General features: G+C 44.0%; 1 protein-coding gene across 2 annotated transcripts in view; it reads left to right on the forward strand.

The window, feature by feature from the left end:
* The window catches only part of usp43b (ubiquitin specific peptidase 43b), a 68,442-nt gene that overhangs the window by 16,775 nt on the left and 24,852 nt on the right, over positions 1–26,815 (forward strand). For both annotated transcript variants that reach the window (XM_078284904.1, XM_071912276.2), the window contains exons 3-6: positions 6,306–6,415; positions 12,101–12,193; positions 16,262–16,397; positions 16,762–16,906. In XM_078284904.1, coding sequence (XP_078141030.1) covers positions 6,306–6,415; positions 12,101–12,193; positions 16,262–16,397; positions 16,762–16,906 — 484 coding nt within the window. The remainder of the gene's footprint in view (positions 1–6,305; positions 6,416–12,100; positions 12,194–16,261; positions 16,398–16,761; positions 16,907–26,815) is intronic.

The raw sequence follows: 26,815 nt of genomic DNA on the forward strand, positions 1-26,815 counted from the left end.
CCCAAGATGCAGTAAAAAAAAAAATCACTTAAAGGCCCTAATATGCCGTCGTATGACTGTGATGCACGCAAAGATGGCAAGACGATGTAAACAATTGAAGTTGACAGCCTGTCATTTATGAAAGCACAGGAGCAGGCACAAGGAATCAGTGAGGATTGTCTCAGAGCCAGTGGGTGATGCTGTGTTGTACATACAGTAGAACTGAAGGACAGACTGTGACTATATGTTTACATGACAGACTACAGTATATGCTTACCAATAAGGGAGTAGCAGCACCTTCGAAACATTTCAGTGGTGATGCTGAAGTGATCCCAAGCTAGCCTCAGATGCTGGTAACTCAACTTCCTTTGTACAACTAACTTGACTTCATTGATCCCTGAGGGAGAAATGTATCTTTTTGCTTGCCCCCCCACAGGGAGGTCAGAGCACAGGTTCATGGTGCTTATAGGAACTCTGGTGGCTTGCTGAAAGACATTTCTGTTTTCCTGTATTGCAGTCAACGGAAGCTGCAATGCAAGCAAAATGCTAAATGCTAAATAACTGGCAAATACGCCAGCTGAAACACTAGCAAACATTTAGATAAGCTAACGGGGACATGAATAGATTTGATGAGTCCGGTATTCTCCTTGATTTCCTAATCTCTAAACTTTGTCATGACAACTTGAATGGATAGAATGGTCTTTCCACTGTTTGCTATGATAATTTGGCTAGTACAGCATAAAATGGCAATGGTGACAACGCAAGTCTGGGAACTGTGCAGATGTGTCTGGTGATGTGTCTCAGCGACTTGCCGTAATTTGGTGTATACAGAAGTTAGCCCACATAAAAATGGCCGCCGCTCCGACCATCCAGCAATGTTGATTTGAATAGGAAAGACTGTTCCATCCATTCAAGTTCTGTGGTCATAACCCATGTCTGACCCGACAGCTTGGGAATTACTCACAACCTTCATGAACTCTGCTTCTAGGTACCGGGGGTCAGTTGAACTACTACTGTGTAACACTCATGACCCTACTGGCCGCTCTATAGGCAGGTGCACTGGTCTGCCTCAGGGCAAGTCTGCCTCCTCTCTTCACCTGTCAGACTAGACTATAGCAGACTGAACCCGACATTCTGTAGAGCGACACGCAGCAGTCAGCCAGTTATAACCCCGAGGTCAATTTGAGCCCATACACCAAAGTTGGGGCACTTAGTATGTCCATACAAATGCACCCCACCCAGAGTGATGGCCCATGGGAAATGATGGAGTGAAGGGTAAGGATAGAAAAGCTTCCTGCCTCATCCACCTTCACTATTATTGGGACTATTTATAGAGAGGCTCGCACGCGACAGGAGGTAGTGCTGAGGGAGATGGTCCATTATTCATCAACGCTCCGCATATCGGCCGTGTGTACTACTCTTACTCTCAGTCATTCAGTTGCTCAATAACGCTCCCTTTTCTCTCTCTCTATCTCCATCTGTCTATATCACTCTTTCAGCCCCACTCACACACTTAGACTTTTTTACGTCGGCCCCATTTATCGCCGTCTCTCTCCCTGCGTCTTTCTCTCCGTTACGCTCAGCATGGGGATTTAGGTGCTATAGGCCCTTGTTCTCAATCACTCCACTATAGTGCTTTCTCCATCAGCACATGTCCATCCCTGTGTTTCCATGGCTGTTTAAATTATTTACATCAGAGCCATTACTGGGAACACTCGTCCCCCCTTTATGACCCCCCCCCCCAAACACACACACACACAAGCACACCACCCCACCTCTGAAAACCCATCACGATGAGACAGGTGGTCCGTGAGGATGGGGGGGCACATTTTCCCGGATTTTTCACCACGGTGGAGTGAGAGTGCCTGAGTTCCTGCACAGCGGGTCGTACTTGCAGAGATGAATCACTCCCAGCGACATTGGGGGTGAATTATTGAAGACCTCACCGACGGGACGGGGCCACGCCACGCCGTTAATCTGTGTGATTTCATTTCTCTCGACGCGCCGCAATACAGATGACCGGGAGTCAACAGTCACCGAAAGAGACTTGGCAGCGAGTTGTTCATTTCGCTCTCTGCAACGGGTTGTGTGCGCTGAGCATGGCCGTGCCGGTTCAGCGGCGCTGTTTCCAAGGCTGCCAAGTCTCTTTTTTAATAACATCGATCTCACCGTGGGAAAGTCCTCTGAGCAAAATGAAAGAGCCTCAAGAATTGATCTCTTGATGGATAGGAGCATCAGCATTTGTTTTCACTACACTTATTCATCTATATTTTATACATTTTTTCAGCTTACTAATGTTCAGACTTGGATATGATTGGGAAGTATCATGAAACTAAAATTATTATTATCAGTATTGGTGAACATAAATAACTGTCTCTTAAAGCTAAAAAACAGAGAACCAAGATTCTCCAGACTTTTTGGACAATATTCGTCTGATGTTCATTTATATTGAAGCTCCAAACCAGATCATTTACCCTAATCCACAGCACCATCTTTTTACAGTTATTCTCTATGGAACTGTACATCATTTTGAAATCACAGATTAGGGGACCGGTGATAGTGAATAGTCACTAACACGTACCAAACATTATTAGGGTATACAACAATAAATGACCCTTTCAGGCGACTTACTGATTTTTACCAGCCAGCCCAACAACAATGTGCTTATCATCTCTCTCTCTCTCTCTCTCTCTCTGCCTCCCTCTCCATCTCTCTCACCCTCGCTCTTCCTCTCTCAGCCAGCTCAGAAATCACAGTAAATGAACTCTGGCCTCCTGCTGACAGTGCTGAGCCAGCGGCCGGGCTCCAGCCCTCCACTCAGTTGCATGCTGTATCTTTGTCATTTATCTAAATCCCAGAAATCAATTACAGCACGCTAGGTGCCAGGGTGAGGGATTTGAGTTTTAATTTTCTCCTTCCTCCTGGGGCACTGGCACACGCCCCTCTCCTGGCATTGAGGCTTATGGATTAAGCAGAGGTAGACAATTCTCTGGCTTAACATATCTTGGATATTAGCAGTTGCACATTTTGTGCTACTGAATGAGTTCTATATTTGGCATTGAAACCAACAGCTGCTGTCTCATATTTATCCATGTTACCTTTTCAGATATGAATGGCTCTGGTTGTAGTCAACAATAAAGTGCTGCTGATCGATCAGTTTTATGTTGTCTACTCTACTCAGCTAAGGATCACTTCACTTTTGATAACCTGACCTTCAACAATTTACTGTTCTAGGGACCAGCTTTAAAAATTAATTTAATAGAGAAATATGTTTCTCTAACTGCTTGGAATATCACTGTAACAAGTCAAATGATGTGTTGAGAAAACTGTGATGATTGTAAAATGTCACCACCAATTGGTTTACTTACAGTATGGGCCGATATTTGGCACACACTCACATGTGCATTTAAGGGGACAAGAAAATCTGTTTATCAGAGACACGCTGTACTGTACTTAAGGAAGGTCAATTTAATTTCTCATGCTTCACTTAGTCTCTGGGTTCATTATTTTGACTGATGGTGATAATGGTGATGATGATAATTAGGAGGGAGGACCAATAAGTTTGAATGTGTTTTATGTACCACTGTATGTCGACAGCTATCTAGATAGGCAGTTTTACCCATGCAAATAGACACATACTGGAGCTTAAGTGTAAGAAATTCAATTTCACACCCAGTGCAGTTTTCTGTTTTTTCCTCTTCAGCAGTAATAGCCGTCGACTGGTCTGACCAACTGGCTCTAAAAATAGTTTTTCTGATGTGTTTTTTTCCCCCTGTTGCCTGCCTGTTTAGCTGCATTTTTATCAGTTTGAAGTTGGCATATTTTTCTGACAGCCAATTTCAAAGATAGCATCTGAGTTTCTGACAGGCACACGGCACCTCTTGAGATGGACCCCTTTTCTATAGGGGTCGCTGAACAACCTGTAAAACCATTTCTTTGAGCAGCGGCAGCCGCGGCTTACTCCATGGGTATTACTATCTAGCCGTGATCATTTAGATGACGGGGGCCTTATCAGAGCCGCATGTCAGCGGGCGTGTAACCCATCCCAGTTTCTCACCGTGCTTAACGTCCACATCGCCGGCAGTTACTGTTAACACACAGCTGACGCCTCGCAGTCTATTGGCAGGGACGACGCTGGGCAGGGATTTCTGAGAGGTGATAAGACTGACTGTGTCTGGACTCGGTGGCCTGAATGTTGCTGTGTTATCTCCACATAAAGATAGAACTGGAATGCATTAGCGGTGCTGTGGAATGAAAGAGGGAGTGAAATGCGGGGTCAGAAGTTAGTGTGTTTGATAAAAAAAAAGACTAAGTCTCAAGGGAGTCGCACTTTTAACCTCTCTACCATCATTACCTTACCTTACTCGTTCCACCTGAGCCAAGGCAAGGAGGTTTCATGAGAGAGAGTGGGAGAATATGACAAAAAAAAACACAGAGGCACATGCAAACAGGAAAGAGTGAGAAGGAGGAGGTAGTAGTGTTTGTCATTGTATGTGCCTGCTGAAGCACAGTGCAGGAGGAAGGTCAGGTCTCTGTGCCGCTCTTGGTCTTCACATAGCTCAAATACTCTTGGAAGAATAGACAGGATTGGAGATGGTGGTGAACTGTAAAAGACACTCCCGTCTCTCTCTCTCTTTCTCTCTCTCTCTCTCTCTCTCTCTCTCTCTCTCCCTCTCTCACACACGCTGATTTCTCAAACACACACACGCCCTCCACTTTCCTCTACCCTGTCGAAATTCTAAACCTCCTTTCAGCTCCATTTGTGAGCGGAGGTCATGGTCGAGCTGCCAGCCTGGGAACAGTGGCAGCCAGTATGGGACCGGGAGCAGTGTTAGAAATTGGAGGAATAGTAAACAGAGAGAGAGAGAGCGTGTGTCAACAGAGAAGGCTCGGAGAGCGCTGTGTGCCGCTTGCCCCGGTCGGCCCGGTGTTAAAAGCACAGCTGAAATGATATGATGACTTAATGCATTCTCAAGGGCCTGGCTTTTACACCGTGACGCTGTGGGACTGATGGTGTGCGAGCAGAGAGATGTTAACCAGGGTGCTTGTTCGCCACATGGCCTTTTGGAAAGAGCCACTCGGTAGCTGGAAGAATGTTTTACCGGAACATGTCCGGTGACTGGCACTATGTGAAAAGGAGTTGATACTGTGTATAGATATCCAAACACTGATATACTGCTCATTGTAGCTTGTGAGTGGTTTTAGTCCTGATTTTAGTCCTCTTGCACAGCCATTTCACACATGAATACAATGGTCAGATTCATAGATGCTTAATGTATTGACAGAATATCTAACTAGCACTTTGTAATGACATTTTTTACATTCTAGCAAGCCAGTGCAATTGCTAGAAAGATTTGTGTCTCAGAAATAAACATAATTCTGCACAGTCATACTATTTTGTCATAGAACTTTTATTTATTATATCGTATCGTGGTTATATTGAATCGTCAACCCCATATCGCGTATCGAATCGTATCGTGAGATAAGCATGTCGTCCCAACCCTAGTCATGACTGATCAGTACTATTATTCCATCTCACTTACAAATCTCCTCTTGTGCTCATGTCTGAGGGTAAGATGCTTACATGAATTTACCCAGACACAACAGTGAGAGAGTGATTGGGATTTTGATAGGAGGTCAAGAAGTCTCACTACATTCATGTACCATTATCAAGAGATCAATAACTTGTTATACTGTGCTAAACTGCAGTACATAGGCCTGTAGCCTAGAGATAAAGGCAACTCATTAAATGCATGTACTGTAAAACTGAGGCAGATTATTTGACTCAAATTAGGAAGGAAGGTTATTCAGTTTGTTGTGTTGCTGTATGGCATCACTCATTACCGCACAGCAGTGCTTGTGAGACACTCCCACTGTGTGCCATCCCACACATTTGTTTTTTGACCTTGCGAGCCTCTCAGTGATCAGTCTCTGTTCGTTTTTTATCCCCCCCCCCCCCTCTTCTTTTATCTTTATCCAAGGCCAACCCCGCGCTGTTGTAGGTGAGTAGATGAAAGAATAAAGAGAGAGGCTTCCCAGAGGGTTAAGTTTGGGTCAATACTTTCCATGGCTTTTGAATATCACTTTATTGCCCGGGCAAAGCAAGAATGTGCTGAGCTGCATTCCACAACAGCCTCTCTAAACCTCCCAAAATGATTGTTGCACTATCACTATATATGGGTTTCCTCTCACAGTGATGGTGTAGTGTACCTGACACCCTCGGTTGTGTGGGAGTGTAATGAAATACACTTAAAGTAAACATTTATATGTCAGGGACTGACAGTGGGACAACATTGCGTTTATGGGTGGTCTCCTCTCTGCCGCAGGGCCCCGGTGGAGCCGAGGAGATGCGGTCTCCTGACCCGTCCCAGTCGCAGTCCCAGCAGCCCCGGGCCCGCCACAGCTTCGTCCAGGAGCACTTCCAGGCGCAGTACAAGTGAGTTTCCTCTCTGCAGCATCGCACCCACACCAGACGGACATTAACAGCACCACAGGGCTCGTATACAATGTCATCAATTCTACATAAACCCATAGCATTACTCATGCCATGACCGTGGTCTGAACTGGCTGGCTGCGCATATGACATGTGACCAGTAAGGCTGGATAGATATACATTCATTGAGAAGTTCACCAATAGCTCATGGTGGGGAGTAATAATTCCCATATCTGACAGACCTGGGAGAAATTAATGTGTTCTTTGTATTACAGTATACCTACAGCTTTTTCTCTTGGTAAAATGTGAACTAGTTATGTGTCATCTTAACATTGTTCCCTAATCTATTTTTTTCAGTACAAAAAAAGGGAGTGATTTGTGTTTCCTAAGCCCATTGTTAAATGTATAGTTTATGCCTTAACCTGTTACTCAGATGATAATGTAACAACAGGAGGAATAATAAAAGAAAATGACTGCCTTGAATTTATCTGCTTTCCTCAGAAATAGGTGGTGCTTTAGAAAAATATGCTACCGCTACATTCCTGAAGTCTTGCTCTCCTTTTCCGTGTAAGTGTGTTTTGACCCTGGATTCCATCAGGGTCTGATGTACCAAAAACAATCCGCTGACAGGCTGTGCTGATGCCAGCTATTAGCTTATCTGTCCAGAAGACATCAACATGTAACACACAGTTAAAAGCCTTGTGAGTTTTGTTTACTGCACAACAAAACACACCAAACCACTATCTGCTCACTCACTGTCAGTCTCTTACAGTAAATGACTGAAATATGAATGTATATAATGTCCAAACTCCTGTGTAGGGACAGCTTCACATCACATAGTGCACCGGTGCCTCCGATCTTTAGGCTTCATTGACTGGATTAGAGTGTAATTGCTAGATACAGCAGATGTAATGGAGATGTCATTATTTCTTTTACAGAGGGGTCTGTGTCCTCAGAGACACAGATGCCTGGCTAGAAGAACAGAAAACTCATTACTTCCTCACAGTCCTTGCAGTAATTACCAGGCAGGCAAGAGCATCAATACTGAAAAGGTCTGACAACAAACTGCCCCAGTGCTCTAACCTCTGTGTCTCTTAAGGAAGCAGAAAGCCCTCCAGTACAAGTACTTACTTACACTACTTACTTATTGTACTGGGTGAAATAATTGGGGTTGTTAGCTGTATGTCAAAGGTCAAGCATTTTAAATGCAATGTCATAATACTGTTAGTCACTGCAAAGGCCTCAGGCTGTGGATTTGTCTGCAGGATTTTGGTTCACAAAGGTAATTTTTTCTCATTATTCAAATTATTGTTTTTTGTTCTTTGGTGGTTTACAGCGAGATCTGGCAAATAAGCTTTTCTTCACCACACTGCATTATCCACATTTCACATTGACATCAGTTGGATGTCATTGCATCCCCTTGTTTTTCTAATTTTCATCCGGTTGGCAGTAACTGACACCAGAGTTCTTCTGGCTGCCATCTATCACTCCTCCTGCAGATAAAGGGATACTTCATTTTCTCCATAATAGATGCATCTGACAGCTGTGGGCTACTGGAAGTGGGGCATCATTTAGATGCAGATTTAAAGAGTATCTGGCCAACTGATGTATGCCATGTTCATGACGAAACCGACACACGTTTGCTGAAATTTGGTCTAGTTGTCTCTAAGAAATAGTTTTAACAAGAGGGAGACAAAATGAAGAAGTGAGCACAGCCGATTTGTTGCAAGGCACATATTGTCATTCAGACTGTAATCAATTCAACTTTTCACAGCAATCTTTTGGGACCTATACCATAAAGCACTGCTTAGCCCATCACTATGTAATTATAAGACACTCTGGAAGTTTTCATTTACCTTAATATCCTGTTTGTTGGTGTTTTCCCCATCTGCCAATTCCTCGGAAAATTGGCAGCTTGGTGTGGATGGCAGTAATACATCTGTCAGAGCGCATCTCTTAATTGCTACCCCTACTGACAAATGCTTCTGCTGTGACACCCTGGGTGTGTCTAGACAGGAAGCAGCAGTCTTAGCAGCCTGGCAGGCAGAATCTGTTCCTCTCACCCACTCAGACACTGCTAGCCAGGCGGAGTGGGTGAGGGAGAGCGGCTGAGATGGTACAGAACGGATACACATGGCTGTGCTCTGAACACTGGCGGGGCACAAACTTCACAATTCAACTTTACCACAAGTGTACAATTTGAGGCTATTTCAACAATGCAAAATTGCGCACAGCATGCTGCACTAGGCTATGGGATATTTAATGGAGATGAATGCTCTATACATCTTTCAACTAACTGAAATCAGACTTGCAGCGAACTATTGTTGATTTTTTTTTTCTCTTTATTCCTGTCCCTCTCTTTTCCTGCGTAGGAGTTGAGTCCTGAGCCTCCACCGCTGCCTACGCAACACTTTGCAATGCAGTGTCCCATGTAATACAACATCTAGAGTTGACAGGCCGGAGAATTATCTCTATAATAGCCTGGTTTGTCACTATGCAATCATACACGGTCAAACAGGTTAAATCACTGCTGACAAACTAAGGCCTATATAAGCCCCTATAGTGTTATTTGATCTTGATTTATCAGATTGATCAAATTCAGATTTATGTTCTTTCAAGTTCCATTGTGTGTTAAAATCAGCGTCATTTTCAGTACAGTTAAAAACACAGTCCTGACCTGCGTCTCCATCAAAAGATAAATTCTAGCAATATTGATTCATGAATCTATTACTGATTAACTGCTTCAATCCAGGGGGCAAATCATAAATAAGATCAAGAAGTGTGATCTGTGCCTGTGTCTGTGATTCAGTGGCTGCGGCCGGTCGGTGGAGGCTGCAATGAGAATGTCTCAGTCTTTTTCCGTCAAGCACTGTTCATTAGAGTGAAGCCGAGTGACGGGCAGCCGAGCGTGTCAGATTACAAACGCGGTGCACTTTCACCGGGAGCCCGGCTCCTCGCGCTGTGGCTCCGCAAAGACGCCGCTTTCCCCGAGAGCCCCTCGCCTCCCTCTCTCTCTCTCTCTCTCTCTCTCTCTCTCTTTCTTCTCTGAATCGGTTTGACTGGGTGGCTTTTTTGTTTTGCCTTGTCTCCTGATTTGTTTTGATATGAAGGGGAGAATTGGATAACGGGTGCTCTGCAGTTCTGTCAGCTCGCAAAGTAAAGTGAAGGCTCCGTTTCGTTTATGTGAACGCTGTAATTTCAATTAGTGAATTAGGAGTCGCACATTAAGGTTTATGGCCTTTTCAATTTCAGAGCTTTAGCGTTCCTGCCCCACTAGAGGATTGCTGCCAACTCAGTATTACCAGGCTCAGTGAGAAGAATTAGCTGCCAATTTATCGATTCTTAACCTATCGAAAGGTTTTCTTATGTTAGCGCTCATAGGAAAGAAAATCCAGTTAATTCTTTCTGATGTGCAACTAAAGTACCTGGCTGATGCCCTGCTGAGGAAATGTTTTTGAGTAGCTCTCCTCACAGCTCCAGCAGTTAGTGTTAGAGTAAAGCGTCGAGCTCCGGGTCTCTTCAGCATGGCTGCACCCAGACAGGGGATACCTCTCAACCTTTGCATGCTTCTTCCATTAGAGCATCACCAGAATATCGCCTCTTTCCCCGCGTCTTTTCTCTCTTAAAGTGTTTCATAGCAGGGCCGCGCGCATCTATGTTTTAGTGGAGCCCGAGTGTGATTTGTATGCATGGAGCGCCGTTACCCTCACTGTTTCCTGGCGAGAATAAGACATCCGTAGGGAAGCCATTCTACTCTGCCAAGAGGGAGAGCTCCACTAAGAGTCAGTGTCAGCTGGGTTTGCTTGAATAGAGCTTTATTCACTTCCCCTCTCTTCCCCCACAGGGTCTGTCAGGTGCCGTCCTATAAGGAAAACACATTTGAACAGCTCCTCTTTGGCTTAATTTCCCATGGTAGGACGCTCTGTAAAGGTTGCGAAGGTTCACCACACATAGGCTTGGGGAGTTACTGCTTATGGAGCCAATGGAAAAGATAAAAGAGAAGTAGGAAGAGGGAGGGAAATGTTTTTAGAAATGGTTTCTGATTGGAAAAGGGAAATTGGAATTTGTTAATGAATTAGATTTTCAACCATTTTGATGAATCTTTTTTTTCAGTTTTTGTTCTATACGTTTATCATGATGTAGAAAAAGTGTTCACTCTTGATTGGACTTGAGTCCCCCAAACCCCTCATACTCAGAGTGAACCACTTGGACCATCTACTATTTTTTCTTCACACTAGTCTACTAACAGTTTGCCTGCTCTGCAAAATCTCTCACATAGCATGGTGCATTTCATACTGTTGATGAATCAAAACTGTCATTGATAGGGAGGGAGTCATTTCTCTCTTGAGGCCTTCACCTCAGTTAGATTTGTTTCTGTCATGCTGATGATTATCGAACTTCTGAAAGGAAAAAGTGCTGCTATAGGGAGATCTGTTGACCTAAAGATTCTATGCATGGAATTTTCTCATTGATATGAGTTGTGGTGCGACATTTTAATTCTACCAAACAAACTGTGAATGACTGTTGCCATTTTCTCAATGACCTGCTTTCTGCTTTCATTTGGTGTAGTGTTGTCAAAAGCAGTAGAAATATGTTTTTACTTTGCTTATCCAGGGAAGGCTTGCTGAGCATGCATGCTATTTTTCAGCATCGCCATGTTTCACTTTGATACAGTTACACACGTTCATACCTAAGAGCTGCCAAGAACAACCACAGTCTTCTAGTGTTGGCACTGATCAGCTCCACTGTAGCAAATGGGAGAGCTTTCCTCACGTGCCTTGCTCAAAAGAACATCGACAGTAGTTGCAGATTTTTCTCTAGGTGATCTGGAATTTGATCATACCACCTTCCAAGCCCAAGCCCACTTCTCTAAACTCTAGGTTGATTAAATATGCTGCTAGAAAGCACCTCACAGGGCCTATCAAATGTAGAGTCAGAGGACATAATCAAGATTCACTTGATTATCATGTACTTAGAGAAAATCCTACACAGGAAATCCCTCACAGGTTATCTTAAAAAAAAACACAGACAAAAGATTTGACTCTAGTTGCAGTCCAATTTACAAAAACACTTCCAGCAATCAGCCCTCTGTGGAAATGCTCTCTGACTCATTGTTCAAGCAGTTAGCTAACTGGAACAGGCAACTTCCTCCTGTAAAATTGAGAGGGATTTGTTGGAACAAGCGTAATCACGGACAAAAAGGACTGAATGGAAAACTGAATGGCGGAATGGAAGATCGCTGCCTCCTGTTTTGTGCTTTTTCAGAGAGCCATGTCCTGTGTGTTCAGATACAGAGGAAAGCTCCCCGCTCCCTGTGCTCAGGACCCCTGTAATGGCATCACAGAAAGCGTTAGCAGCACCGGCGAGAGTGATGCAACAAGCTGGAAACCACTTGTGCCGGTTCCTGTTTGTGGCACCGATCGCCCCGGGGCGCTTACCTCACCCCCCCCCCCACCCAACCCCTCCTCGACTCTCTCATTCTCACATCGCTCATGTATTCCTTTCTCACAGTCAGATCGGGGCGTTCTGTGTGTGGAACAGCGTGTTCATTTTGATTGTGTTGCCCTCTTGTCTTACAAGATTAAGCCGGCGTCTTTCCTGGCCAGGCTCAATTAGGAGGACTCGCGTGTCAAGTGTGCAGAGAGGGTTTTCACTGAGACTTATGCGACTTGCTTTCTCTCCCCTCAGGTCTTCGCTGACTTGCCCCCACTGCCTGAAACAGAGCAACACCTTTGACCCTTTCCTCTGCATCTCACTCCCCATCCCTCTCCGCCAGACCAGGTGAGCGCCGTTGTTTTTAACCCAGAATTAAGCCAGAATTTGAAATCCTCCCAGGTACTTGGAGTGCGAGACAGGTACGGTTTCTGGGAATTTCATTTTGTTCCTCACAGGAAGACAAGTTCACGCTGTTCCAGAAAAGCGATTGAATCTATTTCAAACAGCAATTCCTCAGTAACCTGAATACCACGCTGTCCATTTGTAAGAGTCATGCTATTACACTCAAGCTGCAGACATTTTGAAAAGCATTCGTGGGTTACAATAAGAAATCAGGCTGAAAGCAGTTTTGTTTCTCAAGCGCCACACAGTAGCAGGAGTCAGTCCGGAGCCTGGGGGCTGCTGTCCCAGAGGAAAAGCTGGTGGAAAGCCCTCTCAGCGGCGAGGAACAATGTCACATTCAACCTCACATCACAATACCCGCTCGACCTCCGTCCCAGGTCGGCTTTGGCCTGCCTGTTCAGGAAATCCTGACATTTTCAAGGAGGGACACCCCATTGACTCTCTTTCTCAGCCAGCCTCCCTCGCTCTCTATCACTGCCACAGTCTCTTTCTCAAACACACACACACACACACACACACACACACACACACTCGCCCTTTACTTTTGTATGTCGTTTAAAAATGTCTAAACATTGGCTTTCGCTTTCATACTCACAGTACAGCACACTTTTCTGGTGAATTTTGCCACATAATGGGTAGAAAGGTCCCGCTAATGGCGTTTGAAACTCAATCAAATGTTGCTTTCCTCTCCCACCACCTGCCGATTCCCCCTGTCCCAGCCTGTGGAGGAGAGGAGACGGCGGAGTTGTGCTGTTAATTACTGAGGTGCCGCAGTTCCTGGCTCAGATGCCTGGGCTGAGCTGTCATACAGTAGAGATGAGCAGCTGTGTCCTCCCACACCCCCCCTGACACAACAGGGTGTGCCTGATTAACACACACACACACACACACACACACACAAAGAAACACACATCTTCCACCTCTACCGGACACAACATTGTGTGCGATTAAACAGAATTGCCTGATGTCAGCCGCAAATCAGAGCATCTGTTTTCCATCTTTTTCAGCTTTCTGCTCTTTCACGCTGTCTGGGTCTGAGAGAGGAGCGCAGCCTCGCCTCGTGATATTTCACTGTTTGACGTGATCGACGCAGAGAAGAGCCTCCTGTCTCTCCCGGTGTGTCGATTACTCTTTAAGGCTCCGCCCGCGATTCCTGCCAAGCGGCCCGAGCCGGTCATTTCCCCTCCTTTCAGATATATCGGCCTTTGAAAGAGTCCATACAAGTTCAGCCAACATCCTCTCTAATTTGGGAAATTGTTTTTAAGAGGCTCGTTCTGACAAGCGGCTTGCCAAGCTGGGAGTACTTAGTCATCCTCTCTGTTCTTCTGACTGTGTGGCTGATGGTGTGAGAGAAAACACTTTTGAAGGCGCGCACAGAGGAGAAAACAGATGGATTCTTGTTTTTCATATCGCTCCTGTGAAAAGATCGGCTCAGTTGCAGCTAGATCATGTCCATAAGCATTTATACACACATGCTGTTTGTTGCAAAATCAACATTTGCCGTGGCCTGCAATCTAAACACTGCGCTCTTGTTTATTTGACCAACACCTGTCTCCTGGCAATCATGCACTCTTTGCATGTTGGATAATTATGTTTATGATATATGGTTTTAGGATGTAAACCAATATTGTCAAGGCTGCTTTGTGATTGTGACATGATTATATACAATATTAATATTCTACCTCAGTAGCTGCAGTCAGTAATCAACTCATTAACTGCATATAATTGATCAACATATTACGGCTGTAAAGATCCATAGGAGGTCCCAGTGGAGTGTAACTGTTTAAGGGACTCATTATTATGATTGACTTAACACTATGTCATGACATGGGAAAGACAAACCCACAAAGGCTGTTATTAAGTTAAGTAAATAGTAATTATTGTCTCAAATTACCATTGAAATGAAAGTTTTGGATCAGCATTCAATCCTGTGAGCTCCCTCAGCAGCATCGCCCCCACATGCTGTAACTGCCCTGCTTTTGTTGTTTCTCAGTAGGAATGTTTCATTTGTCCAGATTGTTATGAAAAAGGTAATTAGTATGAATTGGGGATGCCTCCTTGAGCAGTGGCTTATTGATTACTGCTGCCTTCACTGTAGGTCTCCAGAGACTCCCGAAGAGCCTTGATAATTATGAGTAATTCTTTTGATGTTTAATGTCTCCCATGCAATCAATGCAACAGGAGTAAACGTGTCAGTTCATGTGTGGTGAATACACAGTTGTTGTTTTTTAGTTAGAGAAATCATACTAAAGATATAACAAGATGAGGAGCCTAGTGGTTGCTGGGCTGGTCCCATGGTGAATGAACTACATTCTAAAGAATTCTTTCCCATGTTTAATGTTGTTCTAGCATGGCTACTGGCACAATTCACCGTATTCACATGGCGGCCATATTTACATAATACTCGGGGTGGGAAACACTATGTGGAAGACTGCAAAGCAGATATAAACAATAGCAGGCTTAACCGGACAAAAAAAATAAAAATATACACAAAAATTGTCTTTCAGCATTGTTGAGTAATAAACAGAGCTGGGGGCCAAATTTCCCCCTACAAAGTCCAGGTTTAATCAACACTGCACAGCTCTGTACAAGTACGCACCTCAGCTCCGTCACAAACACGTCATTCAAACCTTTTTTCTACCTATGCGTGTAAACACATAATTTAAAACCCACTGCATAGGCTTTTAAACCCATTTAAATACTTGTATTTTGGTATATTTTCTCTATTACCCAGACAATAGCTGAGAATGATCCCGTCTCTCCACGGCCACCTGCTGATTATTTCTTTTTTTCCCCATATTGCTTTTGGTTTCTAATCATCAGACATATTCATCATGGACCGATGAGTGAACATTCCTATTTATTTATTCTATTTTTTATGCTGTTTAACTTGTAATTACATGTGGTATCACCTGTGGTAGCTTTTACAATCTCATTTGTCCTACATAGAGCTAACTATAAAAAATAACTGAAATAGCAATTACCTTAATAAAATAGTCACTTTTATGAATGGTGGGCTATGCAACTCTCCTCTCTGTGGTAGGCATATTTATCCACATCAATGGTGCATTTGAATTCATGCTTGTGTGTTTTGTGGCTATATGCTTGATTTTTCATGCTTTTGAATGCACGGCTTGTTGCTGACACTAGCACGATGAAACCCATTTAAACAAGGAGAGTGACAGACCAACTTCCACAAAGACGACCTTCATAGACTTGTGTGTATATTTGTCACTTAAATTACACACACCTGGATGTCCACTGCACAGAAACCTGTTGTGGATGTACTGTACACAGTAGAGGTTATTCTGAGTGTGTGTGTGTGTCCCTGCTGCTGGTTGTCCTCTGTACTCACCTCTGGCATCCGCCGCTATCGCTCAGCATCTCCATCACTCAGGACCTTATGGTGGGATGATATCACTGCAGTTATCCAGAACTCACCAGCCGGATTTGGTCCACTCTTTGACTCTTGGAAGTCTCTTTGTGGTTGAAGTTTAGCTATCTTAACTTTATTTTTATAAGCCCATTGAGGTCAAATTTGAGCTTTATTATATTTAGGTGCAAGTTAAATCCTCTCTCATGTATTCTGTCATCACAACTCTCCATGTTACCTCTCTGGGCCTTGTCTCTCTTTGCCACTGGCTGCAGCCGCCAAGCCACAGGCTCCCACAGGCTCCTGACGGGGGAACCTATCTCCTCAGTGAACCGTTATTCAAAGAAGCCATTATGTCCCAGCACCCCGCTCATGTCAGCACTGCCTCTGGAGAGGTCAGAGCCAAGTGTTCCCCGCTTTTAAAAATGCAATAGAGATTCCATTATTTCGCACATATAAAACCTGAGTCCTAATGATCTATTATTAATGTTAAAATGTATTGGTTTATTCATGAAAGGCTTCTTCTTTTGTCCCTTCCTGGTCATAGAGGAGGCTGCGGGGGAAATGGCAGAGAACTCAAAGCAGAGGCCTTTCTGTCTCCCACCGTTCTTGACTGTGTGTGTCTTGGTCTCTGGCAGGCCGCTGTGTGTGACTCTGGTGTTCAGCACCAAAGGACAGAGGTACCTGCGGATCGGCCTGGCTGTGCCTCTGTTTGGCTCTCTGGCCTGCCTGAGAAGGATGGTGGCCGATGAGGGGAAGATCTCTCCCGACCAGGTAATGAACCGTGCAGCAGGAATACAACCACACTAACTTCAGTTTGTCCTATTTTGCACAAGTCCAGACACTAGTGGAATAAAGCAGCACAGCCTGCACACCTCGGCTTGACACATTAGTGTGAGAATGGTGATTAGTGTGACCTTACTGTGCGTGCCATCAGCTTGAATTTGCTCTTGCTCACTTAGCTAAAACACATGAGGCTGGATCTGAGTTCAGCGGGGATAATAGCACAAAAGTTGGTTTTCCATTAAGGGGGTTCAGGAGTTCACAGAGTTATGACATTTATAATGGCACTGCAAAAAGGAAACTGACTCTCTCTCTTTGTGTGTGTGTGTGTGTGTGTGTGTGTGTGTGTCTGCAGGTCATCCTGACAGAGATCTACTCCACAGGGTTTCAGCGCTCCTTCTTTGACGAGGAGGATCTGACCAGCGTAGCTGAGAATGACGTCATCTACGCCTTCCAGGCCCCGCCCCTCTACATCAGGGGAGGCTCCGCTCGAATCTCAGGTAGCAGCAGCTGCACGGTGGACAGCATGAGCAGTACCATCGGAAACTGAAGTCATATTTTGTCTTGTTTTAGAAATATGGCAAGCTCTTTTCAATTAAAACATAACACAGTTTTTTCTTTCAACACTATGGTACCAGATTAATGGTCTTTCACTGCTTTAATGTGGATGTACACACAGATCTGTAAACAAACAAAACAAATTATAGTTATTTGCTTTGCTAGATGAACTCCGCGGGGGATGCACTCTGTAGGGGGCCTTGGGGAACATATTAAAAAGTATAACTTCACAGAGAACAGTAAATTACATACCTTCATTTGCAGATATACAAGCCATGAGATTTCTTCTGCATGAGTCTTTACTGCATTCGCTGCATTTGAAGTATTTCTCAACAAATGATGTAAAATCTGTGCCCAGAAGCATTTCGGTGTATAGTATCCCCTTGTTCCTTGCTCAGCGGTGTAAACAAATAGGTTCTGCTTTGTTGTCCTGTCTGACCAGGGCTGTAAGTGTAGGCTGGGAGTCCCAGCAGTGTGTCCACATGGCTGTGCTTTCTGAAAAATGGGACTTTTAGTGTTTTAATTTATGTTGGTGGATGACCACACACAGCACTGCTGCCTGAAGGCGGCCCCCCCTGACAGTCTGGCTGGCCTGCATGCAGACAGACACTAAATCCCCGGGGTTCTTATCGTGCTGGCTCTGCCTACTGGGGTTGATATGGAGACTCCACAGCACCTCTCACCACTTTAACTCTGCAAGGCAGAATGGCTTTTCGTTTTCATGTATTTGTACATTCGGTCTGGGAGAATTGCTGAAATTCACTGTCATCACCTGAACTCAAAATTAACAGTTTATCATCTCATAATGAATTTTTTGTAGGCTCCCACTGAAGAGTTTTAAAATTGTGATTTGTACTATGCTTGAGGGCTTGGTCTCTGAGCCTGGCTGGGTGAGTAATTGGCATCTTTAAACCAGAACAGGATGTCACTCATAAACTTTAATAGCATTTCCTAATGAAACATATATTTGGTGTACTTGAAATCCATTTGCAGTTGATGATATAAATAAAAAAAAGAGTGAAGCCCATCTGTTCCCCACAAAAACATTCTACCGCTTAATATGATTGGGGATAATGGTCCGTTATTTTTTTCTTATGCATGTAACTTTCTTTTAAGGCAAAGCATGAGGTTAGCAGCCCAGTGTCGTTAGGAACCAATGAGCAACATATCTTCTTATTTTATTTAATGGAAAATTGTACTCTCCATTTTACTCAGTGAGGGCAGAATTACAAATACAGTACAGAGCTCATTTCTGCCTTGTTGCTTGTGAGAAATCAATGCTATTTAAATCAAGCTAGCATATGAATAAGGTGTGCCATGAAACTATTGCATTGGTGCATAAACAGGCCTTTATTACTTTGTTCTCTCCCTGCGCAGGAGAATTAGACTGTATGGCGCCTTAGAAATGTGATCTTTATGTCCCTTCTGCAATTTTGGTTTTGTTTGATCCCAACGAGACCCTTAATCAATTATCCATAAATGCTTACATGAAAGTAAAAAGCTGAATCCTGTGGGCTTGATATGAGATAATGCCCCAGAATACCAAACTCTCACCAGGGGTCTCATTAGAGCTAAGGGTTCTCGTTAGCCTTTTCATTTGTAGTGGTAATGTTAAGGAAAGGTTATCACCATGGATTATGTCCTTAGGCATGTAATTAAACCGCATGTTAAGCGTGGAGTCTGTGTAGAGACCAGTTCTCACCACCAGACCGGCTCCCTGATTGCTTGGCAGATGCCGAGCCAATACATCTTGTGGGTTATTATAGAAAAATGTGTGGTGAAACCTGAGGGGAAAGCATTTTATTGTGCTTCATTTGTGGTCACTTTCCTCTGCTTGTTACTTGTAACACGCTTGATTGATTGAACTTCGCTGGCATCCATTTCATAGAATTTCTGTGCAGTTGTCACTCACGGTCCTAACTTAAATTTAAAACCTCCAGATGTGAAGAGCTGTTACAAAGAGGGACAGACCATCAGTCAGGGGCTGTCAGGTGTCTGCTAAGGAGAGGTATATGGACTGACACAGGTTCAGATCCTTGACCCACGCTAAAGGCTCCCTAATGGTGGAATGACCTTCCCACTCCTAAGTCCCCATCTTCTGCTGCAGGCTGAAAATGAATCTCCTCAAGAAGTATCTCACGTCACCTTCTCCCCACTGAATAAATCCCCTCTCCTCTACACACTCTAATTGCTCAAAAAATCTCTTCTATCTCTCTCCTTAGTCCTCATTTAATTTATTTTCCAAGCACTTCTCTCTTATATGATCATTCTAGGGTCACAGGTATATTGACAGAGCAATATGGCCCTGGCCCTTTGCACTCTATGCACTCTCTTGCACACTATTTGGTCGCTCAAATTGTTGATGATGAATTTAAGATTATTCTACCGTTGCACGCATTGTAAGTCACTCTGAATAAGAACATCAGCTAAATGCATAGAATATAAATGTCTCTCTGTACAGACAGGTCCCTTAACACTGACCAGACACCGTGATGTTAACCTCACACAGGCAGTGTGCACAGCCAGACATGTGAACTGAAGTAGCAAAGTCACTCCATATCAATCAGTATTTCATGATAATCAAATCTTTATTTGCATTTATTCTCAGTAAAATAACTAAATGTACAAACACATTTCTGCTATGTATTTTTAGTACTAAAAGCTTGGATTAGATGTGAAAGTTGCTTTATGTATGTGTGCAGAAGTTTTTTCGGTAACGCTTTATTTTACAGTTTACAGTGTAACTAGTTTGTAATTATGGGGTACTAATAAAATAACAATGCTGTAGTTACAGGGTAACAAAACAAGAAGTCTGGGAATTAAGGGGTAACAATTTTGTAATTATGAGAGATTTGTAAGGTAGTTATGGTGTAACTGTTTCCGTAATTACTGCATAAATAATTACAGGGTGCAATAACGTAATTAGGGGGACAAAACAAATGTTATCGGTGCTTAAAGGTTCATGCACTGGAAAAAGGCCATTGTAAAGTGCTACCCATGTTTGTATTACAGTAACTACATGGGTTGATGCACAGGTTGTTCTGGAAAAAAGAAATTCTACACCTGAAAAGCTGAATTGAAGATGAAGAACTTTTATTTTTATTTTCCTAAAGTATCCCCTCAGATGTGATAGTAGATAGTAGTAATATAGTAGTAAGAGTAGTAGGTAGTAGTAAGATTAGAGTGAACTAACTTGTGGCTTAAAACAGTCAAAGTGCAATAGGAATTAGCAATTAAATGGATGTTTTCCGTATAAAAAATATGGTATCTCAATACAAATTCCAAATATTCCGTTGTGTTTTTTAATCATGTGTAGTTTATAAACCATGTATGAAGTGAGACATCTCTGTCATCAGAGTTTGGAGCCTGAGCTTCATCTGATGAATCATAATGCAGCTGGACAGAATGCAGCAGAGTTCATAGAGTTTAGAATGTCAGTGTCATAAAGACAGACTGACCTGAAACCAGACTCAGACTCACAGTTTCATCTCTGATCGCTGTTCACCTGCACATTGACACAGAAAACTCACGTTGCATTCATTTGGAGAAACTTCAACAACATCTACCTTTCAGAAAGGAAACCATGGAGAGTGATTTCCATCTTGGTAAGCCACATGTATTTATAATTTTATTATGTAGCAGAAAAAGATTAGTACAGGGGACTTTGTTGAACAAACAAGAGACAGACAGTCAGGGTAGACCAGTTGTTTGTGTTGAAGGATTTGCATTTGTGTCCAGTTCTTCCTTAGTTTGATTTACATTGTAAATTCACATTTGTTGTTGAACCAAAACTATGATGAAAGACACAAGATGAAGCTATGATGAAGCATGTTGACCTTGAATGAAGCTACATCAGGTGGCCTTATGGTTATTTGATTATTAAGATGTTGCCATTGCATTTCTTTCAGCATCCATGCAAATGGTCGCTCGACTCAATGCCCTTAATGACGATCGCCATGAAAACATCAACTGCATGTTTGCGAAAGTCCTGAATAAGGAGCAGTACCTTTATGCTGAAGCCTCTAGTTTCTCTGGAGTGACTGCTGAGCTCGACCTTGACCTGTCACCTCAGTCTGCTGTTGGTCTCGGCTCCAAACCTGCTTGTGGATTAGAGAGCCTCAATATATGGGAACCAATAGTCAGCACAGCTTCATCAGCATGCAAACTTCTCTTGGATATGGACAAAGGAGACCTTCCTCCCACAGAGAAAGAGTCTCCTCTCATGACCGAAGACACAGCGTTAGGTAATGCTGGAGCATCCATCCACCCAGCTCAGCATGTTGAGGCTCAGTCCAACCTGCTCCGCCTTGTTGAGGCTCCAGTGACTGATGACTTCAAAATCATTGAGAGATTGAAGCTGCTTCAGCACTCCCCCAATGGTTTTGACGATGACTACCACCTGGAGGCAGTTGGAAAGAGATACCTCTATGCTCCCCCAGGTGACACATCTGGATTTGTGGCTGACTGCTGCTCACCCTGTGGATCCACTCTGGTCTGCCTGGATGAGTGGGAGCCACTGGTCAAATCCCACTTTGACTTTGAGCTCCTCTACGCTTCATCACATCTCTCTAGATTTGCAGTTGACTGCTCCCCACAGCATGGGCCGACTCTGGACCAGCTGGACAAATGGGAACCTGTTGTCAGCAGCACTGATTCTCACCTGATGCAGTTCCTCTCAGTCCTCCTGGAGGAGGAGGAACTTGGTGAAAAGCACATGAATGCTTCATCAGTGAGTTCTACATTTATGGCTGCCTGCGCTGCACACCATGCCCCTACTCAAGATCATCTTGATGAATGGGAGCCAATCGTCAAAGCTGATTCTAAACTGATGCTGTTCCTCCAGGACTTGCAGAAGGAGGAAGAACAATGTCCTTTTATCATCAAGACAGAAATCTTCAGCCCTTGTGCACAGATGAAAGTTGCTGAAAGCTCTGTCCCCGTCCTGCATCAACCTGAATGTTGTGAGGGAACAAAAGTCACTGTCCTCTCTGCTGGACCTGACAGTATTTCCACCTCAGAGGAGGTTCTCCCCGTCTCTCTTGCTGAAGACACCCTGATTCACCTGCTGAAGGAAGGATCAACCAACCTGCTTCAGGAGTCCCAGGCTCCAGCCATCCAGGTTGAGGTCAAGGCTCCACCAAGCCTTGTGGTTGAAACTGTAAAGGACACCAAGGATCTGTCCGGTCTGACCCTGGAAACAACACTTTCACCCGTCCAGCTGGTCAAACCTACAGGACCTCAGAGTTCCAGTGCCAAAGACAGCCTGTCGACAAAACCAAAGAAGAAGAAGCGTGGCTTCTTTTCTTGGCTATCCCGCATATTCCAGAGGAAGAACAAGAAATCTGCTGACAACATGGCAGCAACAGCAGAGACACCGCTCCAGACCTGCCAAACAGAAGGAGATGAGCCAAAGTCCTGCTTGACTCTCCTCTCATCTGCAGTCCACTTCTGAACTCCTGTCTTCTTCCTATCCTGAATCATTTTATTTGAATACATTTATTTGCACACTACTGTTACAGTGTCTTTGCGCATTTCTTCAAAACACACCTTTATTTCTGCAGTTATGAGTAACCTGTAGCCTAAAGCAGTGAAAGTGTAATGGAATTAGTAAATATATGTTGGCCATTAACATTTTCTATACCTCTATTACTAACAATATAATCTATACTTATTCTAAATGTGGCTGTTTTTTCACTGAGAGTCCATTTTGCTTTTAATATACCACTTGTTTTCTGTAAAAAAAAAAAAAAGAAACCACATAAAATTATTATCATTATGGTAACACTTTATTTGACAGCCCGCTAATTACGGTGTAACTAGTTTGTAACTATGGGGTACTAATAAAATAACAATGCTACAGTTACAGGGTTACAAAACAAGAAGTCCGGGAATTAAGGGGTAACAATTTTGTAATTATGAGAGATTTATAAGGTAGTTATGGTGTAATTACTTTTGTAATTACTGCATACATAAATAATTACAGGGTACAATAACGTAATTAGGGGGGACAAAACAAATGTTATCGGTGCTTGTTCCCTGCCCGTAATTAGCGGGCTGTAAAATAAAGCGTTACTGTTTTTTCCTCTAAGGATAACAAAATGAGAAAACAGCCATCTCAGTTATCAAAATCAAAATGAATAGGCTTGCCTCAACCACGTCAGTGTATTGTAGAAACTGTCTTCACCTTAGTTGGACACCAGTCATGTCCTCCCTCCCCTTGGCGTAGGGAGGACAGTGGAGAAATGATTAAGTGCTTGTGTTTGTCTGTGGCTTGCAGCAGTTTCATTTGGCTCCTGTCAGGAGAGAATTTGAGGTTTACATTAACTATCTGCAGTGTATGAAATCTCACAGCATTGGTTGCAAGTTTCACTGGAGTGAATTTGTTTGCATCTGTGAGTGTGTGTGTGTGTGTGTGTGTGTGTGTGTGTGTGTGTGTGAGAGAGAGAGAGAGAGAGTGCGAGAGAGAGAGAAAGTAAGCTCATGTTTTCTGTGTGGCATTTGATGGTACAGTGACAGAAATGGTAAAGCAGGAACATTGGTGCCAATTACAAAGTTTTTCCCAACCTTGGGGTCGGGACCTCATGTGGGGTCACCTGATTTGAAAGTGAAGTCCTCTGGAAAGCCTTTTAATCCAACTAAAACAACATCTAATTACCATTTTCAAATGAAAGACCACCAACAGCTTAGATTGAAGTGAAGAAGCCCTCTGGAAGCCAGCGGCTGCAGCCTGACAACACAAGGTTGTCATTGACCAGATCACAAGAGCAACTTGATTTATGCCTCACTGCAGAATAAAACAATGTTAATGGCCTCACTACAATGTTACTGAGCATTTGTTATTCGTTTTAGATGAGGCAGGACTTCAGTATGGGGTCACCTAGCAGAAGAACATTGGGAAATAGATAAGCAGCTTTTCCCAGTGAAGAATCCATTTCACATTCTGTTATCTCTCAAGTTTGTTTATTTATATTCATACATTTTATACGTTTCTATATTTATGTTGCATTACAAACAGAGAACAGGTCCATCCTCCATTGCAGATATTCCCCAGTCGTCATCCCTGGACGGCTTATCGTTTGGGTTCTGCTAACAATTTACTGACTATTTACTGTTAAACCATTTTACAGATGATGAACAAAATTAGGTCAGTGAATGAATGAAGTGGCTTGAGCGTCACCAAACCACAGATTCCTACCATGAGGTGTTTTATCCATTGCTGCTACTGTATCTTGTAGCACAGCAGCGGTAATCTACCTTTCTCTCAGACTTTCCACCTGCCGAGGCTTTTTTCCACGTGTGATTCGGTTCAGTTTCCCTCAAACAGGGACGGGTCAGGTGCAACTGACGCGGATCGCTCGATTGATGAGCCCCGGTGATGTCAGCAAGTTCGTCTGTACGGACACGCAGACGGTCAGTCGGCCTCAGATGCTCTAACTAGGTCAGCGGGCAGCGGTGGCAGAGAGTCGCTGAGGAGAAATCGCCTCTATCTCCCTGCTGTATGTGTGTGTGTGTGTGTGTGTGTGTGTGTGTGTGTGCAGTTAGTGTTTGTCCTCATCTCTCCGTCTGCCGGCCCAAAGCAATCTGGAAACATTTCAGCACCCGACCTGACAATCTGCAGTCATCGCAGTCATGTGCCTCGGTTACAGCCAAAGTCTCAGCCATTGCTCACACAATCTGTTTGGTGTAAAAAAAAAAAAAAAAAAAGAAAGAAACCGATTATTCAATGTCATGTATTTGAAAATCAAAACAAGCTGAAGTCAACAGAACATGCCTGTATGTGTATGTGTGTGTGTGTGCAAAGACCTTGAGCGGGGGAACTGGGGATTGGGGCTGTGGGTAGAGGAGATCTCTTTAGGGGCAGAGGTGTTTAATTATGGGCTTTCGCATAGTCTGACTATGTTTAGTCTGGCTTATCCACTCCTGTGTGGCTGTTTGAGAATTGAAAATAAAAAAAAAAGCCTGAGCCTGAGAGTGCAGAGGAATGATGAATCCACAGCCTTTTTGTGGTTTCTCAGCGTTAGTTAAAGGCTTTATGGATAGTAATAAGAGATTAGGCTCAACAGGTATGTAAAGGAAGTTAAATCGTGGTGTGTGTGTGTGCGTGTGTGTGTGTGTATGTGTGTATGTGGCATGCGAACAAGCATGGCACAATTCGACATGGTTGTCTCTGTGTTGTTTGTGTCCTTTTCAGTGTATGTATTGGAATTTGCCCCAAGGTGTTCCAACACATCCACACACACACACACACACACACACACACACTCACACTCTCTCTCTCATACACGCACACATCACACCTCTACCATTACTCTTTGTGTAAACCTGAAAGCATCCCAAAGGTAGAAAGCAGGTTGTAATTCAGAGAGCAGTGAAAGGAACCTTGGAAGGAAAATGTCTAGAAACAGTAGGCCTACAGTTTCTGACGGGCCATAAAAAACTCCAGTTTGATTTAATGAGCGATGAGAGGTAGGTCTCCTCCCCCGCGTCCCTGCGTAAATCACAGCGGGACGGGCCGGGAGGTGACCTCTGCATTTTACTGCTGTTTCATGAACATGTTTCACTAGCCGTTTAAAAGGAGATTTTCCCCCATAAATCATTCCCGGCGCTGACAGAGGTCATTGCTCATGTAAATTGCAGCGCATGATTTAAGCAAGTTTTATCACTGGCTTGATTGGGCCGACATTAATAAATGAAAAGCTGGGCATACTTCTCATTAGTCCCCGCTCTCGGGGTCAAGGCACTGCAATCAGAGAGGTCTAATGTTAACGCTTTGAAGGTTCACATGTAGATTTTGATTGGTTTTGAATAGGTCTCGCCCTCCGCCCCGCGCACAGCTCAACCTCCTCTCACCCCACTCCTTTCTATGAGACTTGCAAAGACAATGGTTTGATATTTTGCAGAGATCTCGGCCACAGGACGCTCAAGCGTGGCATTTGCCGCTGGCAGTGATGAATTGTGTGTCAGGTGTAAACAACAGTGTTTAATGAAACGTTGTGGTTTCGGGAAGGCGCGACCACTGCGGCCTGATCGATAGCTTCCCGCCTGCGTCTGCGAGCCTAATTTACCGCGTGATTTATCACCCTGAACTTCTGAAGCGCTCGACTTGCACGTCAAAGCCCGGAGCTTGTCGGCTCCTTGTCGCCTGACGTCACGCCGTCACGTTTCACGGGGGGGGGGGGGGGGGGGGGGGATCTCGTAATCGCGGGTTTTGGCTCAGTCAGTCACACTCCTCTGCGTCGCCGGAGAGAGAGAGTGTGACACGGGGGAACGGGTGAGAAGTGGCGCTGCTTGGCACCCCACCAGGACGGGATGTGGAGCAGAAGCGGCATCAGATAATGCCTCCTGCTGAGAGCACAGGCAGCCATCGCTCCATCTGTTCTCCCCTCTGAATCACTCTCCCCCAAATAGAAAGCTGCTGTCTCGCCGCTTTATATATATTTCAATTTCCCCCTTCGCTCCTTGTTAGAGGTGCTAAGTTCGATATTCACGTGTTCTCTATATGAAGTCAGTGATCTCACTTTCAAGGAGATAGTCACCAGGCAGATAGTGCTTCATCCTGTCATCTATCAGTGTAGGATCTCAGGTCAGATTTGCCAAAAGAATATGAAATTGGTATATGATCGGTATCAGCAAAATTTGAAGTTGAAAAAATCCCTGTTAGAACATCCATACTCCTTATTTCCTCTATTTGACAGCTCATTTCCTCTGTCCTTTAGACCCCGTTATCTATCTATAACTCACTCCTTTCTTTTCTCCTTCTCTACCCACTTTCTTGCTCTCGCCTCCCCTCTTCCTCCTTATCTCAATGTCTCTTCTCTCTCCTCTCCCCCCCCCCCCCCCCCCTCTCTGAC

Source organism: Centroberyx gerrardi, chromosome 7 (genome assembly GCF_048128805.1).
Source record: "Centroberyx gerrardi isolate f3 chromosome 7, fCenGer3.hap1.cur.20231027, whole genome shotgun sequence".
Classification (NCBI taxonomy): Eukaryota; Metazoa; Chordata; class Actinopteri; order Beryciformes; family Berycidae; genus Centroberyx; species Centroberyx gerrardi.